This window comes from Oncorhynchus masou, chromosome 29 (assembly GCF_036934945.1).
Source record: "Oncorhynchus masou masou isolate Uvic2021 chromosome 29, UVic_Omas_1.1, whole genome shotgun sequence".
In the NCBI taxonomy this organism is placed as follows: domain Eukaryota; kingdom Metazoa; phylum Chordata; class Actinopteri; order Salmoniformes; family Salmonidae; genus Oncorhynchus; species Oncorhynchus masou.
Window position 1 is genome coordinate 73,966,615 of NC_088240.1, and position 27,896 is coordinate 73,994,510.

The window sequence follows — 27,896 nt, forward strand, 5'->3', positions numbered from 1 at the left end:
GATTGCAAAAAAATATATATTTGCTGGCAGAAGTGGGGACACTTCAGGCTGAGAGTAATTTTCACACATGCCCATGTGCTACGCTCGCCCATCAAACTTACTCAATAGTGACCCCAGTGCAACTATAGACCTGTGTCACGGCACCATTGTAAAGGACGAGTACCACTTTCTCCTGATTTGGCTCATACGAGGCTCAAACCCAGGATACCTGCCTTGCTATCCCACGTGACTGCCCTCCTGAAGTGTCTTACCAGTTGGCGCCATGCAAAAAGCTAACTATTCACTGGTGCAAGTGGGGATAGTTCAAGCTGAGGAGTAAGTTTCACACACCCTCATGTGCTAAATCCACAAATTAGACTTTCACGTAAATCATTCATTAACGCCAATGGGAGACTTACAGAGACATTTGTTTTAAGGGTATGGATCTCAAGGCTGAGTAACCTTATTTACTTTTCTACAATCATTGGTTAGCTTGTATGAACTTTGAGACCTGTCTTTACACCGATAATCAATTGGTATTTTTTTTACTGATGTTACATTTATTTGTGTCATTGTCCCTCATGATGTCCATACCCAAGGTACATGCTGACCTCCGGGTTAGAGCAAAAAAACAAATGTGGATAGCAGTTCTGCAGCACGATGGCCACCTACTGGTGACGTGATGCACTGTGCATTCTATGATTAGTATGAAAAGTGCATTTATTACTTGCACTGAACACATCAGCTCCTCCTGTTTTACCTGCCTTGCGTTATTTGTCCAATAGACACATTCATCATTGAACCTCTTACAGATCTCGCCTTGTTCATGAATATGTCCAATTTGTGGCCTTGTCATACCAGCTTCTAAGGATAGAATGACTCAAGATTTGTTTCCTCTTAAATCACCTGTAAATGGCATATTGGTTTGCAGAACCATACAGTCCAAACTATCTCCGGTCATACCACTGGCTATCGTTTCATTGGAGTTACATATAGTATTACACAATTCCTATTGTTTATGCCATATATTGGCCCTCAATTTGTATCTTAGGAAGAGAGTCTAGTTGTATTTACCAAACCCAATAGGCTTAGTTCTTAACTGGATTGATTTGACAGAAGAATGCTTTACATTAAGGGGTAGCTTAGTTGTTGGTTAAAGAGTGGTGTGTACAGGTCCTTGACAACCCATGATGTTCTCAACCCTTAATGTAGACTTTATCTTATCAACAGCACCATTCCAAACTATTACTTGGTTAAATATCATGGATTTGCAGTTGGTTTTGGAATAAACATACCCCAAAAGACAGTGAATAGACGTAACTGGACTATGGTAAGGCTCTTACATGTGGCCCAGGCTTGCTCATAGAAGACATGAGTGGTTTCCCTTTCTTTTTTGTACAAATTCTACTATATGCTTGAAATACTGTCCTTACTAGGACATGGCATGTAATTTTGGTATTTCACTTCACTGGTATGATGTAAAGTGGTGCCGTTGCTGGAGCCCATTTAAAAAAAAACAAAGCCACCATTTTGTCTCCAATCCTTCTTGATTCTTGCAACCAAGATGGTGGCAACCAGGCAGAAGCAATCCAGGGCAGACCTAAAGCAGGGAAACTGCTGGTTGTTGTTCTGCTATGTAGACCAACCTAAGGGCTGCTCTGAAATTGAGGTGGGATTACACATTGGTTCTTAATAACAACATAAGTGGGCAGAGCAACACAGGACAGCAGAGTCGTCGCCTGCTTTTGAGCGAACGGAGTCATGGCACTCTCCGCAGTAGCAGCCGTCGTCCTGCACGCATAGTGATCATACAGAAGCCTTGATGCACGCGGCAGGATGTGCGCAGAAGCTGTACTGCGCAGCCATAGAACGTGTAGGGCGGGTACTTGCAAGGTTCTCCTTCCTTTTCATTGGTTCTAATAGCATAGAGTCATAAATGTTCCCGGGGTTCGGGCACATTGTGTGATTCGATAAAGAGAAAAACAAGAAAAATATATATTTCTGAAAAACGACCAAATTATCAATATGTTCACGGAAATGTCTAGCTAGGTAGTAACCTAAAGCATCGTGGGACCGTAGATAACAACAGGAGTCAGGACGGCGGTACGCAAAACTGCATTGCCTGGTGAGTGCGGTTCTGAATTGAGTTCTAGATTAGAACCATTGTAGTTTATGTGGTAGTAGCTAGTTAGCTAGCCTGCCTGGAGGCAGGAGATGATAATTGCCAAGCGAACATAAGCACATTTTAAGCATTGCAAGGGATGCCACCCTTTCCACTGGCATGAAAACATTATTTCGAGTTATTTGGTTTGAGTGGTTAGTTAAATGCATGCATCTTCAGACATTCTGCTTTCTGACGACCTGGCTGGGGCTTCACCCCGACCTACTGGGCATAGACCATACGTCAATTCAGCGTACATTCCACGTTGGTTGAACGTAATTTCACTGAAATTACGTGGAAACAACGTTGATTTAACCGGTGTGTGCCCAGTGGCAGTATGTAAGGTCTAACGTTATTGTAGTTGCTAGTAAAAGTACATTAGCAATTCAATACAAACCTACCTGGGGTATATTAATTACGCCGATTCTGTTGCAAACCGTTTGAAACCGTTCACTCCCAACTCAACATTTTTCAACTTCAGTTGGGCCCTCACCGTTCCTTTTGGTTCTTAAACGGTAAACTGTTAAAGTTGTAAGACGTAATGAAGACACCCCTGGATGGCACATTGACGTGACCTGTAACTAGCGAGGTAATTAAATGCATAATATCATGCATAGTTTGTTAACCGGCACTCAATTCCTTATTCCGTGTACTGTTAACCAGATAATGGCTAAATCAATTTACTTAGATCAAGTTTCACATTTCCTCAATGTTTGGGAGGAAGAGATAGGCATGGGTACATGTTGAACTTGCAACCCATGTAGGTAGATGTGTGATGGAAATGCTACTACACTGATTATTGTAGTAAATTCCATTTGTTTTTGGCAGTAGACAACTTCAACTGATTCTAGCCAAATTATATCTTATTTCTGCATGTAGAAAGCGGGAACATATTTTTGTTGTCACATACAGGGTAGGCCTAGTTACTACCCCTAGTTACATTATTGATGTTATGATGCTAATGTAAGGAAATCAAACACTCCTGCCATTTAAAATTGTGTTTCTGAGTATGCAGCTTAACTCGCTTGATAAATAGTGCAGATACGTTCATGCTGCTTTTCTGCTTCAACACCCGTGTTAAACTAGTTGTATACACCTTGATGTTATACCAGGCATATACACCCTGATCCATGTCAGAGTAGATAGGTCGGTGCCATGGCCCAGTGGGACATGGGTGCCAACCTGCATAGATGGAAACAAGTCTGAGCCTATTGGGTAAAAAATTGTCAAAGACCCCAGCCACCCTAGTCATAGACTATTCTCTCTACTACTGCATGATGGCAAGCGGTACTGGAGTGTCAAGTCTAGGACAAAAAGGCTTTTCAACAGTTTTTAACCCCAAGCCATAAGACTCCTGAACAGGTAATCAAATGGCTACCTGGACTATTTGCATTGTGTGCCACCCCCAACCCCTCTTTTTACACTGCTGATACTCTCTGTTTATCATATATGCATAGTCACTTTAACTATACATTCATGTACATACTACCTCAATTGGGCCGACCAACCAGTGCTCCCGCACATTGGCTAACCGGGCTATCTGCATGGTTTCCCACCCTCCAACCCCTCTTTTACGCAACTGCTACTCTCTGTTCATCATCTATGCATAGTCACTTTAACCATATCTACATGTACATACTACATCAATCAGCCTGACTAACCAGTGTCTGTATGTAGCCTCGCTACTGTATATAACATGTCTTTTGACTGTTTACTGTCTTTACCTACCTATTGTCTACCTAATACCTTTTTGCACTATTGGTTAGAGCCTGTAAGTAAGAATTTCACTGTTAAGGTCTACACCTGTTGTAGTCAGCTCACGTGACAAATAAACTTTGATTTGAGTTGGCTGGATGTCTTTTGGGTGGTAGACCATAACTGATACACACGGGAGAGTGTTGAGCGTGAAAAACCCAGCAGCGTTGCCGTTCTTGACCAACTCAAAACGGTGCGTCCGGCACCTACAACCATGCCCTGTTCAAAGGCACTTAAATCTTTTGTCTTGCTCGTTCACCCAGTGGACTTCCATCTTATACGCAGTGGCGAGCTTAGCATGTACATTTTGGTGGGGCACTTTTTTTTCCCTTCAATGCATGACAGCATGCCAACAGTAAACAATACATTGCACTATAACGGTGACAAACGGTTCCCACAAACTGTTAGGGCCTTTTTCAACGCCGATACCAATTATTGGAGGACCAAAAAAGCCGATACCGATTTAATCAGCCAATAAATAAAAACATCTTATTTATTTATATATATATATATATATATATATACATACACACACACACACACACACACACACATTTTTGTAGTAATGACAATTTCAACAATACTGAGTGAACAATGAACACTTTTATTTTAACTTAATGTAATACATAAATAAAATCAAGTTAGTCTCATAACATGAGAATATATGTTAAAACAAACCACCAGATTTCATGGGTCTTCAATATTCCCAGTTAAGAAGTTTTAGGTTGTAGTGCAGAAAGCAGAGCTTGTCTGCATGGTCCCCTGTCAGTCTGCTCCTCCACTTATCATAAATGATGCACTGGACTTCAGCCCTGCCCTCTTGGCTTCCAAAGATTCTAGCGTAGAGGCTGTCCACCAGACTGGGTGGCTGATCTACCTGGACTCTCTTGCACCTGGATCTGGGTCCTCCTCTTCACTCGCCCCATCTTCTGTGGCTCTGGGATTTGGTTTCCTTAGTAGGTCAGACTCCTCCTTCAGCCACTCTTTTGTTTTCTCTAGTGCTGTCCCTGAGGTTAAGGCATAGCTCTTGTAATGTAGATCCAGGACAGTTGCCAGCTCCAGGCACTTTGTCTCCTCAGCCTTGGAGAACCTCCTTGTCAGACTGTCCGTCATGGTCTTCCGTGAAGTGTTGATGCCTTGAGTAGAAGAACCCTCCTGCTGTAGCATCAGCTTCAGCACCGACACACTGGGGATGATGCATGCTGCTGTAGAGTTGGAGTGGCTCATCTCCAGTGTCACCTCCTCCATAGGTGCCAGAGACTCAATTAGGTTAGAGACAATGTCCCATTGTGCAGCAGACAAACTGCTGATGTGTCCGTATTCACCTGCATACACATTCAATGCACGCCTCTGTTCAAACATCCTCTGCAACATCTGTAGTGTTGACTTCCAGTGAGTTTGAACTGCTTGCATGATGCTGTGTTTGGGAAGGCCAAGCTCTTCCTGAATGACCCTCAGCCTTTGTTTGGCCAGTACAGAGTGGTCAAAGTGAGTTGCACAGCTCTTCAACATGGCAATAATGTTTAGCACAGCTCTCTGACTGGATAGTCCACCATTGATTAAAAGCTGTAGGGTGTGTGCACTGCAGCTGAAGTCTAGAAGCTCTGCCAGTCTCATACCTTTCACCATGTTTGTCCCACTGTCCCTGAGGACCAGCACTACACGTTCTGTGTGGATTTCCCAGTATTCCAACATGGTCAAAAACATCTCTCTGATGTAGTTTCCTGTGTGTGATCCATTCATAGTCTTGACATTCAGCACAACCTGCTTTCTTGTCCAAACATTGTCAATGAAATGTCCAGTAAGGCTCATCAGGGACTCTGTAGTGCCTGACCAGCAGTCAGTTGTGAATGCCATGTGTGAGCGTTGACTGGTGCCACCAGATTCTTCACATTCATCACAACTCTTTCATGTGTTTTATCTAGCATTTCTGTGCTAAATAATTTTTTATCTGTACCGGAGTTCAGCAAGAGTAATCAGCCGCTGAAAACCAACGTCAGACACCACTGTGAATGGCTGGATGTCAGTGTCAATCATCTCAATAATTGCTACATATATCTTCTTGGCCCTTGGATCTTTGTCCTGCCATTTCGCTTGCTTATTAAAAAGTTGTAAGATTGTAGCCTGCGATGTGTCTGTATCACTTTTTCCTTGTGAAGAATTTGCATTAGCTTTTTTCATCATTGCTTTCTTATGGGCTTTTGGATGGTTGTTCTTAAGGTGATTCCACAGGTTTGTGGTATTTTTTTGATTTAGCCGTTGCTGACCACATGCGTACATCTTTATCACAAATAAGACGCCTTGCTTTCCCTGATGCCAATTCCATGTAATAGTCCCACACTGGTGCTCTGCTTTTCTCTGCCATCTGTAAACACACACAGCTCTGAAGTGACAATGATACTGAAGAGTCTGCTTAGGAGACAAATACTCTCAACTGTTTGAATAAAAATTGAGTTTAAGTTACCTGTGATGAATGTTGACCACAAAAACTGCGATTTCTATATGCAGGAAATCTTATTTTAATAATGGGAATGGTAAGAATTGACTACCAAAGTGCGAGTCATAATTCCCATGACAGCTTCTAGCAAAATCTGAAAAGCGGTTCCTTCATTAATTTATTCCATAGGATATTTTTTAGATTCACTTAAAATAAGGTCTGTGTTTCGTGTAGGCTTACACCACCTTGCCAATTTTATAACTGTGTAGATATCCATAGGACAAGGTAACTCTAATCAATATTGGCTAAATATAAGCAAAGATCTTTTTTTTTTGTAGAGTGGATTTATGAAAATATCTTGACAAACGTTAACTTATCCTAGTGAGATTTACACGGGAATCAAAACGCCGAGGCGGTTTAAGCCTGAATGAAACACAGACCTTATTTGAAGTAGATCGAGACATTCTCTATGGAAGACATGAATGGTAAAATAACGAAGGTTATTTTACGCAAGTTATTACAGGAATTATAACATGTCGACTATTTTCTCTCTAAACCATATACCTTTGACTGTTACGAGCCTGCTGCTGCCTACCACCCCTCATTCAGACTGCTCTATCAAATATCAAATCATAGACTTAACCATAATAAACACACAGAAATACGGGCCTTCGGTCAAATCCGGAAACTATCACCTCGAAAACAAAACTTTTATTCCGTTCCGTATTTTACTTAACGGGTGGTATCCATGAGTCTAAATATTCCTGTTACATTGCACAACCTTCAATGTTATGTCATAATTACGTAAAATTCTGGCAAATTAGTTCGCAAAGAGCCAGGCGGCCCAAACTGTTGCATATACCCTGACTCTACGTGCAGTGAACGCAAGAGAAGTGACAATTTCACCTGGTTAATATTGCCTGCTAACCTGGATTTATGTTAAACAAATTTTTAAACCTGCATATTTAGCTATGGTTGGTTTATGGTTAGGTACACGTTGGAGCAACGACCGGATTTCTGTTAGCTAAATATGCAGGTTTAAAAATGTATGTTTATGGTTGGTTTATGATTAGGTACACGTTGGAGCAACGACCGGATTTCTGTTAGCTAAATATGCAGGTTTAAAAATGTATGTTTATGGTTGGTTTATGTTTATGGTTAGGTACACGTTGGAGCAACGACCGTCGTTTTCACGAATGGCACCGCATCGATTATATGCAATGCAGGACACGCTATATAAATTAGTAATATCATCAACCATGTGTAATTAACTAGTGATTATGATTGATTGCTTTTCATAAGATAAGTTTAATGTTAGCTAGCAACTTACCGTGGCTTACTGCGTTCACATAACAGGCAGGCTCCTCTTCGAGTGCAATGTAATCAGGTGGTTAGAGCGTAGAACTAGTTAACTGTAAGGTTGCAAAATTGAATCCCCCGAGCGGACAAGGTAAAAATCTGTCGTTCTGCCCCTGAACGAGGCAGTTAACCCACTGTTCTTAACAGACTTGCCTAGTTAAATAAAGGTGTAAAAAAAAATCGGCCAAATTGTTGTCCAAAAATACTGGTTTCCGATTGTGAAAACTTGAAATCGGCCATTCCGATTAATCGGTTGATCTCTAATTACTTTCTAAGCTACAGTATACATATCTCCCTGGCATGTTACATCATTTATGCAGCAGCATACAATACATTTTTGGGCTCAACTTGTCCTGTGCTCACTTGAACAGGAAGGTGGCACAGCGGACCTTCGCGGGACATTTTGTCATCAAAATCTGGCTTTCGCTGGATTTATGGGCCTTTCAAGACAACTGGGAACTCGGAAACAAACCAGGTTGAATCAAGAAGATGTCAGTGATCTTCAGGTCGGAGCTCTAGAAATAGGCCCAACTTCCCGATTTGGCATTCCGAGTTGAATGACCGTTCAAACGTATTTTCCCAGTCTGGGCTAGTTTTTTACAGAGTTTCCAGTTGTCTTGAACTCACTGAAGTCTGAAATTTCCCAGTTCCGAATTTCCAGTTGTTTTGAACGTGGCAGAAGTCATGCTGGATTGACAACATGACCAACATTGAATGTTTATCCTTTTAAGCTTGGAAAAGAGACCCTTAAACTTGGACCATACACCCACTCCACTGAATAGCAGGTTAGTGATTGCTTTGCAATGCTTGCCACTGATTCCTTCCAAAACACTCAGTGTTGAATTTGTGATTTCCAACTTGTCTAATGTTTATGCACCGATATGGCCGTCTTTGCCATCGGTCCAAACAATTAGCCAAGCAAGGGAAGTTGGCAACGTAATCCCCTCAGCCCTCATTTGTGATCGAGTTTGCAAATGTACAATTCTGTTCACTCCGGGGCCTGAAACGCCCCATAATTCAATCTACAATAATTGTACATCTGCTAAGAAAAGTCTGCCAAAACCTTACACTTGTATATTGGTTTAAGTAAAAACGAATGTAAGTAAGTTAGAAATTGTGCTACTAATGTACATGACGGCACGAACATCATGAAAGTAATGTTTTTGTTTGGTTAGCTTTCGGATATGTCAGGGTAAGTTGTATGATGTAACATCACACTTGTACATTTGTAATTTTCCTTTTACCTGATATTGTTGGATGGCTTGCATTCATTGTCAGCGGATGCCTCGCCTCGTCTTCTAGCAAAGATATGAAATACAGTCATAATTGACTAGCGCATATAAAATACACACAACCGCTACCGGTGGTACCATCATAACTTAAACAACCGTGGGACGAAATAGTGACACATTTCCGGGCATGGGCGATCCGTTTAAAATTCCTTCATTTTCCCCTTGCCCTGCAGGTGTCAACTCATACGCCATGGTACGTCATCATGGTACGTTACTTAATTTGACGGGAGGGGGTGTGTCTTTTACGTGTTTGGAATGCAGCCTATGCATGCCTCAATGTAGGGTTCAGATTGCAGATTGCAGTTCCGTCTGGCAGACGCCCCATGAGTGCATGAGAGCTAGTGCACAACTTTGTTTGGGAGCGATTAGTTTGTTGCAGAAAGTTGCATATAACCGGCTAGAGTATTTTGTTTACTAAAGAAAATGTTGGGTGTATTTACTGACGGCCTGTATACAGTTTAAGTCTGAAGTTTACATACACTTAGGTTGGAGTTATTAAAACTCTTCTCTTTTTTTTTACCACTCCTCCAATTTCTTGTTAAGAACAAATTCTTATTTTCAATGACGGCCTAGGAACAGTGGGTTTGTACCATGTCAGCTCGGGGGTTTGAACTCGCAACCTTCCGGTTACTAGTCCAACGCTCTAACCACTAGGCTACCCTTAGCATGAAATGCTTACTTACGAGCCCTTAACCAACAATGCCGCTAAGAAAATATAGTTAAAATATTTACTAAGCAAAGAACAACGAGGCTATATACAGGCGGAACAGGTTAGTCAAGGTAATTTATACATGTAGGTCGGGGTAAAGTGACTTGGCGCTCTGGTACCGCTTGCCGCAGAGAACAGCCTGACATCGGTGACTGGAGTCCATAAACAAGGTAGCACAAAGATCTACATTTAATTCTCACCTGATGGAAGTTTAGTTACAAATGTAAATTGTCATTGTGTGTCAGGGTAGTGTTTCCCAAACCCAGCTTCGAGTAGCCCTACTTTCAAACATTTCACTAAGGCTATTTTATCTACCTAACACTTTGATCAATGCCAGTAGCACAACTGGTCAACTAATCATCAAGCCCTTGATTAGTTGAATCTGATCAGCTTGGACTGGAATAGACCAGATAAGGGGAATAGCTGGGAGAGGTTTGGGAAACACTACCTCTGATGTCATATTATGGAGTCTACCCAAGAAGAAGACTATGACCCTGTCCAGAAACAACCCTCGAACTACCCCCTAGGTCTAAGAGCAGCCTAGCTTATCAAAGGGAAACATTAATTACACCCATCGGTAACCTTCAGAAGTCCCTAAGCTCTAGGGGGTAGAGGCTAGGGTTGTGCCCCCATTGGATTAGTGGAGGCATGGTCTAGTATACCACTAATTTCTTTCTTATCAGTGAAAGGAAGTGAACAACTGCACACATTGGGAGGAAAGGGAGATTAATGGTGCATTCGGAAAGTATTCAGACCCCTTGATACTTCATACACAAGTGTTCAAACACTTTACTCAGTCATTTACTCAGATCACTGCCTCATTGCCTGCATCCGTAATGGGTCTGTGGTCAAACGACCACCCCTCATCACTGTCAAACGCTCCCTAAAACCCTTCTGCGAACAAGCCTTTCTAATTGACCTGGCCAGGGTATTCTGGAATGACATTGACCTCATCCCGTCAGTAGAGGATGCCTGGTTATTCTTTAAAAGTGCCTTCCTCACCATCTTAAATGACCATGCAAAATGTAGAACTAGGAATAGAAATGGCCCCTGCTTCACTCCAGACCTGTCTGCCCTTAACCAGCACAAAAACACTCTGGGGTGCTCTGCAATCGCATTGAATAGCCCCTGTGATATGCAACTTTTTAGGGAAGTTAGGAACCAATATACACAGGCAGTTAGGAAAGCTAAGGATAGCTTTTTCAAACAGAAATTTGCATCCTGTAGTACAAACTCAAAAACGTTCTGGGACACCGTAAAGTCCATGGAGAATAAGAGCACCTCCTCCCAGCTACTCACTGCTCTGAGGCTAGGAAACACTGTCACTACCGCTAAATCAACTATAATTGAGAATTTCAATTATCTACGGCTGGCCATGCTTTCCACCTGGTTACCCCTACCCCAGGCAACAGCCCTGCGCTCCCCACAACAACTCACCCAAACCTCCCCCACTTCTCCTTCACCCACATCCAGATAGCTGATGTTCTGAAAGAGCTGCAAAATCTGGACCCCTACAAATCACCCGGGCTAGACAATCTGGACCCTCTTTCTAAAATGATCTGCCAAAATTGTTGCAACCCCTATTACTAGCCTGTTCAACCTCCCATTCGTATCATCTGAGATTCTCATAGATTGGACAGCTGCCGCGGTCATCCCCCTCTTCAAAGGGGGAGACACTCTAGACCCAAACTACAGACCTATATCTATCCTACCCTGTCTTTCTAATGTCTTCGAAAGCCAAGTTAACAAACAGATTACCGACCATTTAGATTGCCACCGTACCTTCTCTGCTATGCAATTTGGTTTCAGAGCTGGTCATGGGTGCACCTCAGCAACGCTCAAGGTCCTAAACGATATCATAACTGCCATCGATAAGAGACATTACTTTGCAGCCATATTCATTGTCCCGGATAAGGCTTTTGACTTTGTCAATCACCACATCTTATTGGCAGACTCAACAGCCTTGATTTCTCAAATGATTGCCTCGCATGGCTTACCAACTGCTTCTCTGATAGAGTTCAGTGTGTCAAATCGGAGGGCCTGTTGTCCGGACCTCTGGGAGTCTCTATGGGGGTGCCACAGGGTTCAATTCTCGTGCCGACTCTCTTCTCTGTATACATCAATGATGTCGCTCTCGCTGCTGGTGATTCTTTGATTCACCTCTACGCAGGCGACACCATTCTGTATACCTCTGGCCCTTTGTTGGACACTGTGTTAACTAACCTCCAGATGAGCCATACAACTCTCCTTCCGTGGCCTCCAACTGCTCTTAAATGCAAGTAAAACTAAATGCATGCTCTTCAACCGATCGCTGCCCGCACCTGCCCGCCCGTCCAGCATCACTACTCTGGACGGTTCTGACTTAGAATATGTGGACAACTACAAATAAATGGTGTCTGGTTAGACTGTAAACTTTCCTTCCAGACTCACATTAAACATGTCCAATCCAAAATTAAATCTAGAATCGGCTTCCTATTTCGCAACAAAGCATCCTTCACTCATGCTGCCAAACATACCCTCGTAAAACTGACCATTCTACCGATCCTCGACTTTGTCGATGTCAAAATTGCCTCCAACACTCTACTCAACAAACTGGATGCAATCTATCACAGTGCCATCCGTTTTGTCACCACAGCCCCATATACTACCAACCACTGCGACCTGTATGATCTCGTTGGCCGGCCCTCGCTTCGTACTCGTCGCCAAACCCACTGGCTCCAGGTCATCGACAATCTCTGCTAGGTAAAGCCCCGCCTTATCTCAGCTCACTGGTCACCGTAGCACGCGCTCCAGCAGGTATATCTCACTGGTCACCCCCAAGCCAATTCTTCCCAAGCCAATCCTTCCAGCTCTCTGCTGCCAATGACTGGAAGGAACTGAGAAAATCTCTGAAGCTGGAGATTCTTACCTCCCCCACTATCTTTAAGCACCAGCTGTCAGAGCAGCTCACAGATCACTGCACCTGTACATAGCTCATCTGTAAATAGCCCATCCAATCTACCTCATCCCCATACTGTATTTATTTATTTATCTTGCTCCTTTGCTCCTTTGCACCCCAGTATCTCTACTTGCACATTCATCTTCTGCACATCCTACAATTCCAGTGTTTAACTGATTTTTGTACTCTGATGTCCTTGGGTAGGCGGAGGGAGTCTGGAAGGGCATCTAGGAATCTTTGGGTTGACCAAGAATTTATAGCACGACTTTTGGTTGGGGTCTGAGCAGATTATTTGTTGCGATTGCAAACGTAATAAAATGGTGGTCCAATAGGCCAGGATTATGAGGAAAAACATTAAGATCCACAACATTTATTCCACTAGACAATACTAGGTCCAGAGTATGACTATGGCAGTGAGTAGGTCCAGAGACATGTTGGACAAAACCCACTCAGTCGATGATGGCACCGAAAGCCTTTTGGAGTGGGTCTGTGGACTTTTCCATGTGAATATTAGTCACCAAAAATTTGAATATTATCTGCCATGACTACAAGGTCCGATAGGAATTCAGGGAACTCTGTGAGGAACACTGTATACGGCCCAGGAGGCCTGTAAACAGTAGCTATAATAAGTGATTGAGTGGGCTGTGTAGATTTCATGACTAGAAGCTCAAAGGACACAAACATCTTTTTTTTTTTGTAAATTGAAATTTGCTATCATAAATTTTAGCAACACCTCTTCCTTTGCGGGATGCGCCGGGGATATGGTCACTCGTGTAACCAGGAGGTATAAGGCCTCATTTAACCTCTCTGGCCCACCCGACACGCTAGCGTCCCACCTTGCCAACAATAAATGCAAATGCGCTACGCCAAATGCTAATAGCACTCGTTAAAACTCAAACGTTCATTAAAACTCACATGCAGGGTACTCAATTCAAGCTACAGTCGTTGTGAATCTAGCCAACGAGTCAGATTTCTAAAATGCTTTTCGGCGAAAGCATGAGAAGCTATTATCTGATAGCATGCAACACCCCGAAATACCAGAAGGGCACTTAAACAAAGGAATTAGCGTAGCCGGCGCTACACAAAACGCATAAATAAAATCTAAAACATTCATTACCTTTGACGAGCTTCTTTGTTGGCACTCCTATATGTCCCATAAACATCACAATTGGGTCTTTTTTTCGATTAAATCGGTCCTTGTATACCCAAAATGTCCATTTATGAAGACCGTCAGATCCAGGAAAAACACAGTTTTTAAACGCAACGTTATTTTTAAAAATTAAATAAGTTGCCTAAAAACTTTGACAAAACACTTCAAACTACTTCTGTAATCCAACTTTAGGTATTAGTAAACGTTAATAAACGATCAAATTGATCACGGAGCGATCTGTATTCAATAGGCACAAGTTTGGGAAACGTAGCCAGCTTTTCCGGGTCCATTTTTCACAGCTGTGGACCTGAAAACCGGATGTGGCTATTACTCAGATGACCAAGGATTTAGTTAAATCGAAATCACAACACTGGCAACATCGTGTGGAAGCTGTAGGAACTATAATCTCACCTTTAAGTATTTTTCCTTCCAATAGACAATACATAGACTGGCGGATTGATTTTTTTTCTCCGTCGATTTTGTGATCAGGTTTCCTTGCGATTTTGACCACGGAACTCGTTCTGTTATAGTCACAGACACCATTGAACCAGTTCTAGAAACTTCAGAGTGTTTTCTATGCACACATACTAATCATATGCATATACTATATTCCTGGCATTAGTAGCAGGATGTTGAAATGTTGTGTGATTTTTAACTAAATGTTGAAAAAAGTAGCCCGATCTCTAAGAGGTTTTAACACAGTAAATTCATCAGGCTTAAGCCATGTTTCAGTCAGGCCAATCACATCAAGATTTTGATCAGTGACTATAACTGCCTTGGAAGTGAGGGATCAAACAGTAAGTAGCCCTATTTTTACATGTTAGGTATCACAATCCTTCAATAATGGCAGGAATGGAGGAGGTCTTTATTCCAGTGAGATTGCTAAGAGGAACACCGCCGTGTTTAGTTTTGCCCAACCTAGGTCGAGGCACAGACACGGTCTCAATGGGGATAACTGAGCTGACTACACTGACTGGTCGAGTGGCAGATTCCACTAAGCTGGCAGGTTGGCTGGCTGGCTAACAGCCTGCTGCCTGGCCTGAACCCTGTCTCATTGTGGAGCTAGGGGAGTTAGACAGGGCTCTATGTTCGTAGATAAGATGAGAGCACCCCTCCAGCTAGGATGGAGTCCGTCACTCCTCAACAGGCCAGGCTTGGTCCTGTTTGTGGGTGAGTCCCAGAAAGAGGGCCAAATATCTACAAAAACTATCTTTTGAGAGGGCCAGAAAAGTTTTAAACCGCTCGATTGAGTTGTGAGACTGCTGTAGAGCTCATCACTCCCCCTAACTGGGAGGGGGCAGAAACAATTACTCTGCTGACACGTCTTTCTAGCTGAAGATATGTTGTGCTTTGTGACCTCTGACTGTTTTATCCTAACATCGTTGGTGCCGACGTGGATAACAATATCTCTACTCTCTACACTCGGTGCTGGCAAAAGCTAAAACTGGCATCTTCAGATTAGCCTTAACGTCGGTAGCCCTGCCCCCTGGTAAACAGTGTATGATTGTTGGATGATTCGTTTTAAGTCTAATACTGCAGGTAATGGAGTCGCCAATGATTAGGGGTTTCAATTTATCAGAGCTAATGGTGGGAGGCATCACAGACTCCTTAACGGGAGGTGTAGAGACCAGAGAAGGCTCAGCCTCTGACTCCGACTCGCTGCTTAATGGGGAGAACCGGTTGAATGTTTCTGTCGGCTGAATGAGTGACACCGGTTGAGCATTCCTACAGTATTTCCCTCCAGAAGCCATGATAAAGCACAGTCCCCGCAGCCGGACAGCGAGGGGATTTATGCTACTCTCTGTACTTACTGGTGGTACAGATGCTGTTTCATCCTTTCCTTCACTGAAATGACCCTTGCCTAACGATTGCCTCTGGGCTTGCAGCACAGCTATCCTCAACATAAGGCAATCGTTCTCCTGTATATTAATAGTACAGCGACTGCATTTAGAAGGCATCAAGCTAATATTACTACTTAGCTTCGGCTGGTGTAGGTCCTGACAAACCACGTCCAGATAAAGCGTCCAGAGTGAAAAAAGTTGAATGAAGAAAAAAAAAGTAGAGCGAGGGGAAAATTGAAAATATATAAACTTTAAGTAAAACCGTGAAGTTGTTAAGTAAAACCGTGAAGTTGTCAGGTAGCAAAGTAAGGTTAGCAACAAAACGCACAGCAGCACGTAAAGCAGGTCTGCAAGTTGTGACCGGAAATGACACGTTGACGCAATGAGTGAAGCTTTCTCAGGTGTACAAAGGATGGATACCTCGTGGGATCCTCCTCATCACATTCAGGCCAAAGAGTTCAGTCTTGGTTTCATCAGACCAGAGAATCTTATTTTTCATGGTCTGAGAGACCTTTAGGTGCCTTTTGGCGAACTAAGCGGGCTGTCATTTGCCTTTCACAGAGGAATGGCTTCCCTCTGGCCACTCTATCACGGGGGCAATGCAAATAGTCCGGGAAGCCATTTGATTAGCTGTTCAGGACTCTTATGGCTTGGGGTAGAAGCTGTTAAGAAGCCTTTTGGATGTCGACTTGGCTCTCTGGTACCGCTTGCCGTGTGGTAGCATAGACAACAGTCTATAACGAGGGGGGCTGGAGTCTTTGACAATTTTTAGGGCCTTCCTCTAACACCGCCTGGAATAGAGGTCCTGGATGGCAGGAAGCTTGGCCCCAATGATGTACTGGGCCATACGGAGGAGGCCGGGGAGTTGCCATACCAGGCAGTGATATAACCAGTCTAGGATGCTCTTGTCCAGGTGGGAAGGGGCAGTGTGGAGTACAATAGAGATTGCATAATCTGGGGATCTGTTGGGGCGGTATGCAAATTGGAGTGGGTCTAGGGTTTCTGGGATAATGGTGTTGATGTGAGCCATGACCAGCCTTTCAAAGCACTTAATGGCTCCGGACGTGAGTGCTCCGGGTCCGTACTCATTTCGGCAAGTTACCTTAGTTTTCTTGGGTACAGGGACTATGGGGGTCTGCTTGAAACGTGTTAGTATTACATACTCGAACAGGGAGAGGTTAAACATGTCAATGAAGACGCTTGCCAGTTGGTAAGCGAATGCTTTCAGTACACATCCTGGTAATCCGTCTGGCTCTGCGGCCTTGTGAATGTTGACCTGTTTTAAGTCTTACTCACATTGGCTAAGGAGAGTGTGATCACACAGTCGTCCGGAAGAGCGGATGCTGTCATGAATGTTTCAGTGTTTACTCGCCTCGAAGCGAGCATAAAGTAATTTGGCTCGTTTGGTAGGCTTCTGTCACTGTGTGCTTCCACTTGTAGTCGTTAATAGTTGGCCAGCCCTGCCACATCCAATGAGCGTCGGAACAGGTGTCGTACGTTTCAATCTTAGTCCTATATTTACACTTTGCCTGTTTGATGGTTCATCAAAGGGCATAGGGGGATTTCTTATACGCTTCCGGGTTAGAGTCCCGCTCCTTGAATGCGGCAGCTCTACCCTTTACCTCAGTGTGGATGTTGCCTATAATCCATGGCTTCTGGTTGGGGTATGTACAGTGAGGGGGAAAAAGTATTTGATCCCCTGCTGAAAGAAATTATCAGTCTATAATTTTAATGGTAGGTTTATTTGAACAGTGAGAGACAGAATAACAACAACAAAAATCCAGAAAAACGCATGTTAAAAATTGATTTGCATTTTGATGGGGGAAATAAGCATGATTTATATTTTTATTTCTGTGTTTTGTGTCGCGCCTGCAGGGTTGAAATATGTTTTCTCAATTTTGTTTACGGAGGTGCTATCCTCAGATAATAGCATCGTTTGCTTTCGCCGAAAAGCCTTTTTGAAATCTGACATGTTGACTGGATTCACAACACGTGTAGCTTTAATTTGGTGTCTTACCTGTGTGATTTCATGAAAGTTAGATTTTTATAGGAATTTATTTGAATTTGGGGCTCTGCATTGTCTCTGACAATGATTTAATCCATTTTAGAATAAGGCTGTAACGTAACAAAATGTGGGAACGAGGAGGAGGTCTGAATACTTTCTGAATGCACTGTAGCTTTTGGGTTGTTTCTGGACATTGCTGTCTTACTACTGCTCCTAGTCTTTACTAGAGGGATCTATCAGCTATGACGGTGTAGTCTAATACCCCTTTCTCTACCGTGCCAACCAAGACTGTACTGCGCTGGCTTAGATATTTTATTTTCACATTGTTCTTTCCAGCACAGTTCCAGCAACTATGGTGGATGCATAATCAGGTAGGCAAAGTACAGCTTGGGTACAGGGCTCCACAAATTCTTCTAAATTGACTATCCTACCTCCACCAAGGAAAATGTCTGCAAACTGTGGGCAAATAAACATTAGGACAATCCTTTTGCAGCCGCCACTTGTCCCACTATTTAAAGCAATTCCTGTACTGAGCAAGAGGAGTTTGAATTTGAAATCCGTTTGTATTTTAACTCATGCACCTCTGCAAGCTCTGTTCCAATGGCATAAGCCCGTTCAGAAATGGTTAAATGTAGTGACGCCTTGAATTGGTGTTATTTTCTATCAACATAAAATATTTAGAAGATTAAATTTGATTACCTTTTTATTTTCTAGCTTCATGGGTAAATGTAGCGTTACCCACATCAACCTGGACCCCATGCCCACATGCTAACGCAGGTGGTGAGTATTTGGTCTAATTGTTTTGCATGCAGAGACAAATGTGACAAGAAATGTAGCCTAACAAATGTAGACATTTGTATTAATCTTGATATGATGTACTCTCCTTGCACAGCTAACATTTGATCACCAGTACCCACTTCTACCAAGGTGTTTTAATTAACTATATGTGGTATCATTGAATATTGGACACTATCTGTCATGTATATTTATTATTTTTCAGGATTGGGTGTTGGAAAACAGTGCTCCCAGGTCCCCTGTGGAGGTTGAGCATGGCTCAAGGATTTAATACTTGTTTTCGTAACCTTCCACCATTGTCGTCGGATTCAAGGACTTTGAATGTGCCTTCGGATTCTGAAGATAGTTTGGCGCACCACCTCGAAAGCCTCATTGAGCATAATGACCTTTCCAACACCGTGGTTTCGCCAGAGAACATTTCCTCTGACTTGAACTTGAGTTCAAACTTTTTCTCAAATTCCAATACTAGTTCTGATTTTGTACAACAGAAATACTATGATGACGTCGTTTGGCAAGATGGGGGTCAACCAGTACATCATGAAGGTCAGTTTAACCACACAAGCAACAGCTTCTTTACCCCAGCTAGAGCAGCCAGTTCAGGTAATTGCCTCTCAACTTCAGGTGCAGACCTAAACCCCCATGATCTTAAACAAGAATGTGACTTATTGAACCCGTCCATTCCGGAGGACTACTCAGATGTTAGTAGCTGCTCAGAGTCTGATGTTGATAGGACAGGGCCTTCTTGTAAAATGTTAAAACATGGTTCAAATGATACTCCACTAGTTGCAGATTACAAGAAGGAAAATGAATGTGCATGGAAGAGCCCAGAGACCAACACAGGTTTCCCAGAAAGCATGTCTACTTCAGAGAGTGAGGTAGAAGAGGATCAAGATGAACCACCAGAGAAGGAAAAGGAGACATTCATGATGCGAGAGAATAAATACTCAGAGACCTCCGGTGCTCCAGAAAGCCTATCTGTTTCAGAGGACGAGGGAGAAAAGGATCATCTGGATGGAGAACCACATGGGAAAGATGAGGAGACTTGCATGGAGCAAGATGGTCAACACACAGATTCTTCCTTAGGTGCCGAAGAAAGCCAGACTGCCTCAGTGAATGAGAGAAACGAGGAACTGGATGATGAAGCACAGAATGCAGAAGAGGATTGCACGGAGGAAGATGATCGGTACTCAAATGTCAGCAGCCTAGAGGGACAAAATGAAGGAACCATTGTAAGAGAGAGCTTTAAAGAGAAAGAGGGGCCTTCATTATCCCAAGGAACTATGGACTCGCAGGGTATCAATGCATCCAACGCTCAAGATTCTGATAACAAGCTGAATGATAATACCTGTGCCTTTGAATATCAGGATTCAGTTAAGGATAATGACTCTTTAGAGGTTGCTGGTCAAGAAAATTGCAAAAGTTCCTCTGTCATTTGTGGATTAGGCCTAGGGGGTAGCAATCAAACGTTTGAGTCTTGTTTGGAATTCCCTGAAAATCAATCATTGAAAACTAGATTTCAGGAGATCGTTGGTAGTGGCACTCAAAGTACAAACTCAACCTATGAGGAAAGTGCGAGTGATTCCATTTGTGCAAGTGGAGGGAAAGAGGATCACAGTAGCTTTGATTTTTTGGAGCGTTGTTTAGGTCTGAACAACTTTGGAATTGAACAAAAGTCCTGTATTGAAAATGAGTGGCTAAGACCTATGGATGAGTCAAATGTATCGTCTTGTTTGGAAGAGGACCAGGCATCCCAACAGAACCTAATGCACCATATCGAGCCACCATACCTTGTGAGAGCTGGTCTTGAAAACACAAGAGAGACATTTCATAAAGTATTCACGGCAGATGATGAGCAAGAACCCCCAGTGCTAAGTGAATGCTACTGTGAACCATTGTCAAGAGAAGATGGTATGCGTGACACCGAGGGCAATCTGGGAGGGGGGGAGACCGGGTCTATTGATTCAACTGGGTTGAACCAGGAGGGAGGAGATTCAACTATTGATAACATTGAAGACGAGAGGGATTTTGAGGACCAAGCAGCTCCGTTGAAATCCTCATTGCATATGAGGAAAATCATGCACCCTATTGTACTGCTCAGGAACTTCAAACTAAAAAATGACACAGATGGGGCTTATCAGTGTGCAGCATGCCAACAGGCTACACAAAGTATAGACCATCTAATTGAGCACCACCATTGTAACCACTCTGAGAACAAATTCAATTTCTGTCAGACCTGTGGTACTTACTTGACATGTGATTTACTAGCCAAGAAACATCCGTGTGGTATTATTTATGAAAATGCACAACTCTCTTCTAATATGAAACCCCAGAAGAGAAAATCAACCGAGCATGCTTTTCACAAATGTAGATACTGCACACAGACATTTTACAGACTGTGTGACTACAACAAGCATGTGCAGAGCCACTCGGGTAGAACTGAACACACGTGTCATAGGTGTGGCTCTAACTTTTCACAATGCCGTAGCCTGAACAGACATTTACTTGAAAAGAAATGCCGGCGTCGAAGTTCACAAGTTCCCTTTAAACAGATTCAAACAACCCCACGTCTCAGCATTTACAAAAAGGGAACTGTACATCCATATGTCCTCCCACCAGACAGCCCCTATACCAATCTTCCAGATTGTTTTGTGAAGCTAGTGGACATTTGCAAGGAGCATGTTTGTCGTCTTTGTGGGAAATGCTTTGCAAGCAGTGCAAAACTCTACAAGCATGGATACAATGTACACCATACAAAAACTAGGTCATATAACGTTAGGCCTAAGTGTCAGAACACATACAGGTCATATAAGTGTCAGAAATGCCTGATGACATTCAATTATTCAAGCAATTTTAGCAGGCACAAGAAAAGATGCAAAGGAGCTGAGACGAATGAGAAATTCAAGTGCCCTCTTTGCCCACGCCTTTTCAAATATTCCTACAACCGGTCCCGCCATTTGCGCGAGCAGTGCATTAAAGACTTTACACAGGGAGGCTCGGGGAAAGTTGAAATGAAATTTCGATGCCCTTTCTGCACCACAACCTTTAGTAATGCATCTAACCGACATAGACACATAAGACTGGTGTGCCTCAAGGAATATATACACAATGAGACTTCAAGGACCAAAGCTGAACGCCAGGAAAACACGTCCCAAAAAGAAACACAAAAGCCGCCACTGAAAACGGCACTGAATCGAAATGAGCCGGGTCTCAAATGCAACTACTGTCCGGCCGTTTTTGCTTATTCTTCTGGAAAGTACAGGCACATGAGGAAACACAAGTTGTTTGAAAACACTGGGAAAAAGATCAAGTTCAGGTATTCAAGCCTAGTTCCCATGTCTAAGTCCAAGGCTAGTATTGAGGACCCCAAAGACGGTCCACTCTCCAGTGAAGTCAGCAGCCAGCCCTTTTCCTGTCTCTTCTGTGGAAAATGGTTCAACACTTCATATTCCCTGAAGAAACACATCTGTGGTATGCACATGGGTGACAAACCATATCGCTGCCTGGAATGTGGAAAACGTTTTGGGAAAGAAATCCATCTTGTCGCTCACAAAAAAGTGCACCAGCGAAGGATACAGTGTACTGTTTGCAAGAAGATACTTCCTACCATTGGAGACTTGATTCAACACAGGCAATCTCACATCAAAAAGGGCATGCTTCAGTGCCCAGACTGCCCATCGCAGTTCCAGTACCCAGTGTATCTTCTTCGACATATGGCATCACATCACAAACTTCAGCAAGAGCAGCCACTCAAAGAGAAAAAACAGAGGCACCCCTCAAAACTTGAGCCGCTTGAGTCTTTGCCACCACTCAAAGAGCAGGAAGAGGAAGAAAAGTTGGGGTGCCCCCTATGCCCAGAGGTCTTTCACAGTGGCAAAGAACTGAGTAGTCATTGCCTAAACCATGTATCGGAGTCCTCTTCAAGTCAGTGTCCGTTTTGTAAACGCATCTTCTCTTCCCGCACATCTTTGGTACGCCATATACGCATTCATACAGGGGAGAAACCATTTTCTTGTCAGAGTTGTGGAGAACCTTTTCGTCGAAAAGAGTATCTCCAGGTGCACCAAGAAAAGTGTCCAGGTCCACAAAGCAAGCAAGAACTGCCCACTATTAAAGAAAGTGAAGAAGTCTCATCAAAATCTTTGGTGACAAGAATAAGGAAAGTATACAAATGTTCATACTGTCCTCGGGAATTTGAAAAATTGCCCCGTTTATTACTGCACCACAATGGCCACATGCAAAATACAGTAACCCCCTGTCCAAAATGTGGTAAATGTTACAGACAAAGGCGCAAGTTACATGAAAGACTTTGCAATGGCTCAAACATAAAATCTATAGAGCCAGTGAGCACTGTCTGGCATCCTTGTAGGAATTGTGGGAGGAAGTTTTCAAGGGATTATAATCGAGATGTCCATGAGAGGATTTGCCACTCTGTAAAGCCCTTTCAAAAAAACACCAGCTTTTCTGGCAACTCAAACACCCATCCTTGCAGGAATTGTGGAAAGTACTTTACAAGGAGTAATAATCGGAATTTCCATGAGAAGACTTGCAACTGTGCCAAGCCCTTGCAAAACAACACCATAGAAATTGGGACCAGTAGCAGGGAAAAGTTGCAGCACAAATGCCCCCACTGTCCAAGCAAGTTCAAGTACAGAAGTTTTCTCCTGAGACATATTGGGTCACACACTGGAGAAAGATCATATCCATGTATGCACTGTGGTCACAGCTATGGAATCCAGTCACGATGCTTACAGCATGAAGCTTTCTGTGATGGTGTTAATCGGCAAAAGCCACCAAGCGCCAGCCTTAGTGAATATAAGTGCAATATCTGTACAAAAGTCTTCATGAAATCCCGAAACTTAAGGCGGCACATCCTAACGCACACAGAGGTAAAGCCATATCGCTGTAAGGCCTGTGACAGCTGTTTCTCCAGACATGATCATCTAAAACTGCACCAGAGTCGCTGCAAAGGGAAAAGACAAAGTTTAGAGGTTCGCATTGCCAAAATTAGTCTGGCAGATGTTGGAATGGGCTGGCAAAATAACCTGAACATTACCGATTCAGGAAAGCAACAAGGGTTTGACTGCAGCATATGTTCAAAGAGCTTCCCCACTTACAGCATTATGGCCCGACATATTGCCATGTCACATGCAATAAGAACCGTCAGTTCATTTACTCATGAAAAATCGCTTAAGAGACATATGAACATTGGTGCATATCAAAGAATTTATGCAAAAACAAAGCATTCAGAAAAGCTAAATGTTACAAGCCCACCATCAAGAGAGACAAACCTACTTCTACAGAGGATCCAGCTGCAATATAAAGACAAACGCAAATTCAAATGTACTTTTTGCCCTCGCCTTTTCAAAAGTGGTGAGCAATTGAGGGTGCACACCCGCTTGCATACAGGGGAGAAACCTTTTGGATGTTCTATTTGTGGCGAGAGATTTATCCGTAGGGACTACCTGCAGCGCCATTTGAACAGGTGCAAAGGGGAACCTCTTGACAGAGTGCTTTGTGACAGATGTGGCGACGTATTTTCGCAAGACGAACTCGAGAACCATCAACTGACATGTGTTGTCAAGTGTAAATCACCTGCCCATAGTCGAACTGAGTCCACTGCTGGCAGTCCACCTAAAGGGTTCTCCTGTGCTAATTGCAGTGCCCGCTTCTTGTTGTTCTCTCAGCTCCAGCAACACTTTCTCAACACGCATAGAGACGCTCCAACAAATCAGGCTTCACCTCTACAGGAGCAGTTGTCTACTATGGAGAACATAAAAGAGGAGTCTTTGGATGAAGGATATGGTGACACTCGGCAGAATAGTGATAAAAATCTCATGCTTGATCAAGACAGTGATCGAAATAATGATATGAACAAACCCATTAAGTGTCCACAGTGCAACATGAACTTTGGAAATAAGGGTGGATTTGCCAGACACATGCGTACACATTTAGGACAGTACCCATTCAACTGCAAGAAATGCAATAAAGGCTTTTGGAACAAAAACTTATGTCGGACACATGTAAGGAAATGTAGACTTGTAAAGGTCACGAAAAAAGAAGTTAACACTGACTCTGTAATTACTTCAGAAATGGATCCTACTCTTAAAGAGACTGTCCTAGTCTTCAACCAAGGTTACAAAACAACAGGCACTGGGGTTTTGCAGACTAATTTCTCCTGCAAAGATGACATGAAGGATTTAACACTACAGAATGCCTCTGGAAATCAAGGCAAAGGAATATCTTCCAATGATAGAAGACATAGTGGTCAACAAGTCCCAGGCAACAAGTACCAGTGCTCAGAGTGTGATAGAAGTTTCACAGATGGGCTTCTGCTCATCAGCCATTTAGAGGACCATGGGCGCGAGGAGCTAGAAAGAAAAAAGAAATTCTGCCAGCCTTGTGGTAAGACGTTTGCTAATCCTTCAGACCTAGCAAGGCATATGAGAGGCCACTGGAATGAGAAGACCTTTTCTTGCCCACAATGTCCACAGACTTTTCCCTGCCCTTCTGACCTTGACATCCATAGAACTTGTCATGACTCAAATAGACCATTTGTCTGCAAAGAGTGTCAACAAAGGTTTTGGACCAGTCAATCTTTAGAAAACCATCAAAGCCAAGCTCATTCAAAAGAACTAATTTATACATGCCATGTCTGTAACAAGAACTATTCAATCAGAAGTTCACTTGTTAAACATATTAGGATGAAGCATCAAACCCATAAGAACATGGATGTTGTTATCCATGTGAAGGAAAATGAGACAGCAGTGCAAGAGGAATTTGACATGGAAGTTGATGTGGATGGAGGAAGTAATGATGAAGATGAAAATGATGCTAATGAAGACAATGACTCTGACTCTGCAGACTACTTCCCCTGCCATGTCTGTGGGAAAACGTTCACCACATCAGAAAGCCTTGAGGATCACCAACGCTGTCACCTCGGTGAAAAACCTCATGAGTGTGAAGAATGTGGCAAATGTTTTTTCCAGGCAGGGCAACTGCAACAGCACCTTCGGAGCCACAAGTCTGAGTATCAGTGTCAAATATGTGGCAGAGGTTTTGTCTCACTCTTTGCTTTACGCAAACACAAGCATACTCATGGAAAGAGCCGTCAACACCGTTGCTCCAAGTGCCCACTCAGCTTCACAGGGCCCTCGCAGCTGGCAGAGCACATGAGCACCCACCGCGATGACAATTTCCCTTGTGATATATGTGATCGCACATTCTCCTGCAAGATGAGTCGGGCAGAGCACCGGAAAATCCACATTGAGACAGAGGATGCTCCACCACCTTTACTTCCTCCAGAGAAGACTGCACCCTCCTCTTCTACTGCCTCTTCCTCTACAATGAAGCACCTTCAATATCGTTGTGGGGTTTGCGATGAACGTTTCAAAGAACCCGAACAACTGTCTGAGCATGGGTGCCTGCCTGCCAGAGAGCGACCTTATTCATGCCAAGAATGTAATAAGCATTTCTTACATGCATCTCACTTAAACAAGCACGAGCTCAGTCACTACCAAATACCACAATCATACGTGTATCGGTGCAATCAATGCCACATGAGTTTCAACTACCGTCACAATTTTGTCAGTCATTTAAATGAACACGGTGACGATGAGGCTGCAGCAGAAGCTCTGAAAGGAGGCTCAGTGACAAATGCTTGGGAAACTGTTTCAGAGAAGAGAACCATTTACAAATGCCCAATTTGCTCTCACATGTTTGCTCATGCCATAGAATTGGCAAGTCACCTTTCCATACACTCAGAGAACACGTTTGCTTGCAGTGTTTGTAAGTTGACATTTCCCACCAAAAGCAAGCTTGAAGAACATGAACGAAGCCATCTGACTGCTGCAACCCAATACAAGTGCACGGAGTGTGGTCAGAGCTTCTTGGGCAGTGATTTCCCCCAGCACCACTGTGCACGTCGGCAACATGCTGTGACAGCCCATGAACTCCCACATCTGTCTAATAGAAAGTCGATGGAGGAAGAGGTGGATGTTGGGGAGGACTTCTTTAATTGTACTGTCTGCTTAATGCGATTCTCTTCTCGCGGTAGTCTCCAGCAGCATCTAAACAAAGAGCATTACAATGAACGGCCATTCAAGTGCCAGTCTTGTGGAAAGACCTTTGCTCAGAAGAGATATCTCAGAGATCATGAGCGAAGACAACATAAGTTTGGCACTGAGCGAGCCCACCCGACATACAAAGCCACAGACAGTGAGAGCCAGTACAAGTGCTCAGTTTGCCCCAAAACATTAACCTCAGCACATGACCTGTCATTGCATATGAAAGTGCACACAGAACAGGAATCTGGAGGAGACCACCGTTGTGACATGTGCTATAAATCATTCAGTCGACTGTCTCTTCTCAGGCAGCATCAAGAAAGTCATGTTGGACAAGTTGTATATGAATGCACAGAGTGTGACAAAGCATTTGCTTTCCCACATCTTCTAGAGGAACATCAAAAGACTCATGCTGCTGGACCGTAAGTCTTTTTCCCCACCCTCAAAATCCTCCCACTAACTAAATGTAAAAAGACAAGTTGGACAATGGCCATAGAAAAGACCTCCTGCCTCACTGATTGTGTTCAATTATCCAATGAACTCAGTCATGTCATAGAAATGTGTTTTTTTTCTGGTGCTGTTTGCAGTCATCAAGCAATTTTGTGTTCACACTTCCATCTTAATCGTTTAACGTTTTTGATTGGCTCGCAAGATGCTTAACTGTGTTTTTACCCCATGTCTTCTCAAATGTTTGGCCTACAACCTGGTTCATGGAAAGGTTTAGATTATATTTACAGATTTCCTCCTATTTTAACATTTTATATCTGGTCAGAACTGCAGTTCAGTGATACTATTACCTTTCCATAGAGCACTAATTTGTAACAGCCTCCATATTCAATTGTATATAGTTTAATTGTCTTATGTGCCCTGAATGCAATTACAAAAGTTTCAGTTCACTTTTCACGAAGTGAAATGTAAGCTTTTGACCATGAAATGAATTCCTGACTTTGATAAAGTATAATGGGCTGTCACTGACAGTTTTAGGAATCCATATTGACCCGGTTGTGTTTTTTGTTTTTTTGTTCTGCTTGCTAATCTATTACTCTGCCTAACCTTCTAAACATATATTATCACTTAAGACTTTAATAATGACGTGGGATACTTTTAGCCATGTATGATCCATGTAGCCATTCTAAACTTTCCAAATTCAAAACCACAGCATTGTGTATATTATGTAAATATGACATTATCGTAACCATTTAAGTATTTGACATGAAATTGACCATTGTTGTAAGCTAATTTTCCCTGTGTTTAGAAACATTCTGTCATTCATTCAAATGCCTTAAATATTTGTTTTGGATGTAGTAGTTCAAGGGCAACATTTGTTGACATTTTTTCTTTATTGGGTGTTACTTTTGTATGAATGGTGTTTCAATCAAAATTCATTAATAAACTAAATAAACCAGTCAACTGGT

The 27,896-nt window shown here is 42.9% G+C and overlaps 1 protein-coding gene and 1 pseudogene across 1 annotated transcript; one reads left to right on the forward strand and one right to left on the reverse strand.

Annotated features, from left to right (window-relative positions):
* Positions 1–1,566: 1,566 nt before the first annotated feature.
* On the forward strand, positions 1,567–27,896 carry znf1035 (zinc finger protein 1035). The gene is made up of 3 exons (XM_064946104.1): positions 1,567–2,104; positions 18,341–18,406; positions 18,627–27,896. The coding sequence occupies exon 3, from the start codon at positions 18,676–18,678 to the stop codon at positions 26,905–26,907; it is 8,232 nt and encodes a 2,743-aa protein (XP_064802176.1). The 5' UTR covers positions 1,567–2,104; positions 18,341–18,406; positions 18,627–18,675; the 3' UTR covers positions 26,908–27,896.
* On the reverse strand, positions 4,769–6,260 carry LOC135519743 (zinc finger BED domain-containing protein 4-like; annotated as a pseudogene).

Bases quoted from the DNA above. Each gene is read 5' to 3' on its own strand.
- znf1035 (XM_064946104.1), top strand. From the start codon at position 18,676: ATGGCTCAAGGATTTAATACTTGTTTTCGTAACCTTCCACCATTGTCG.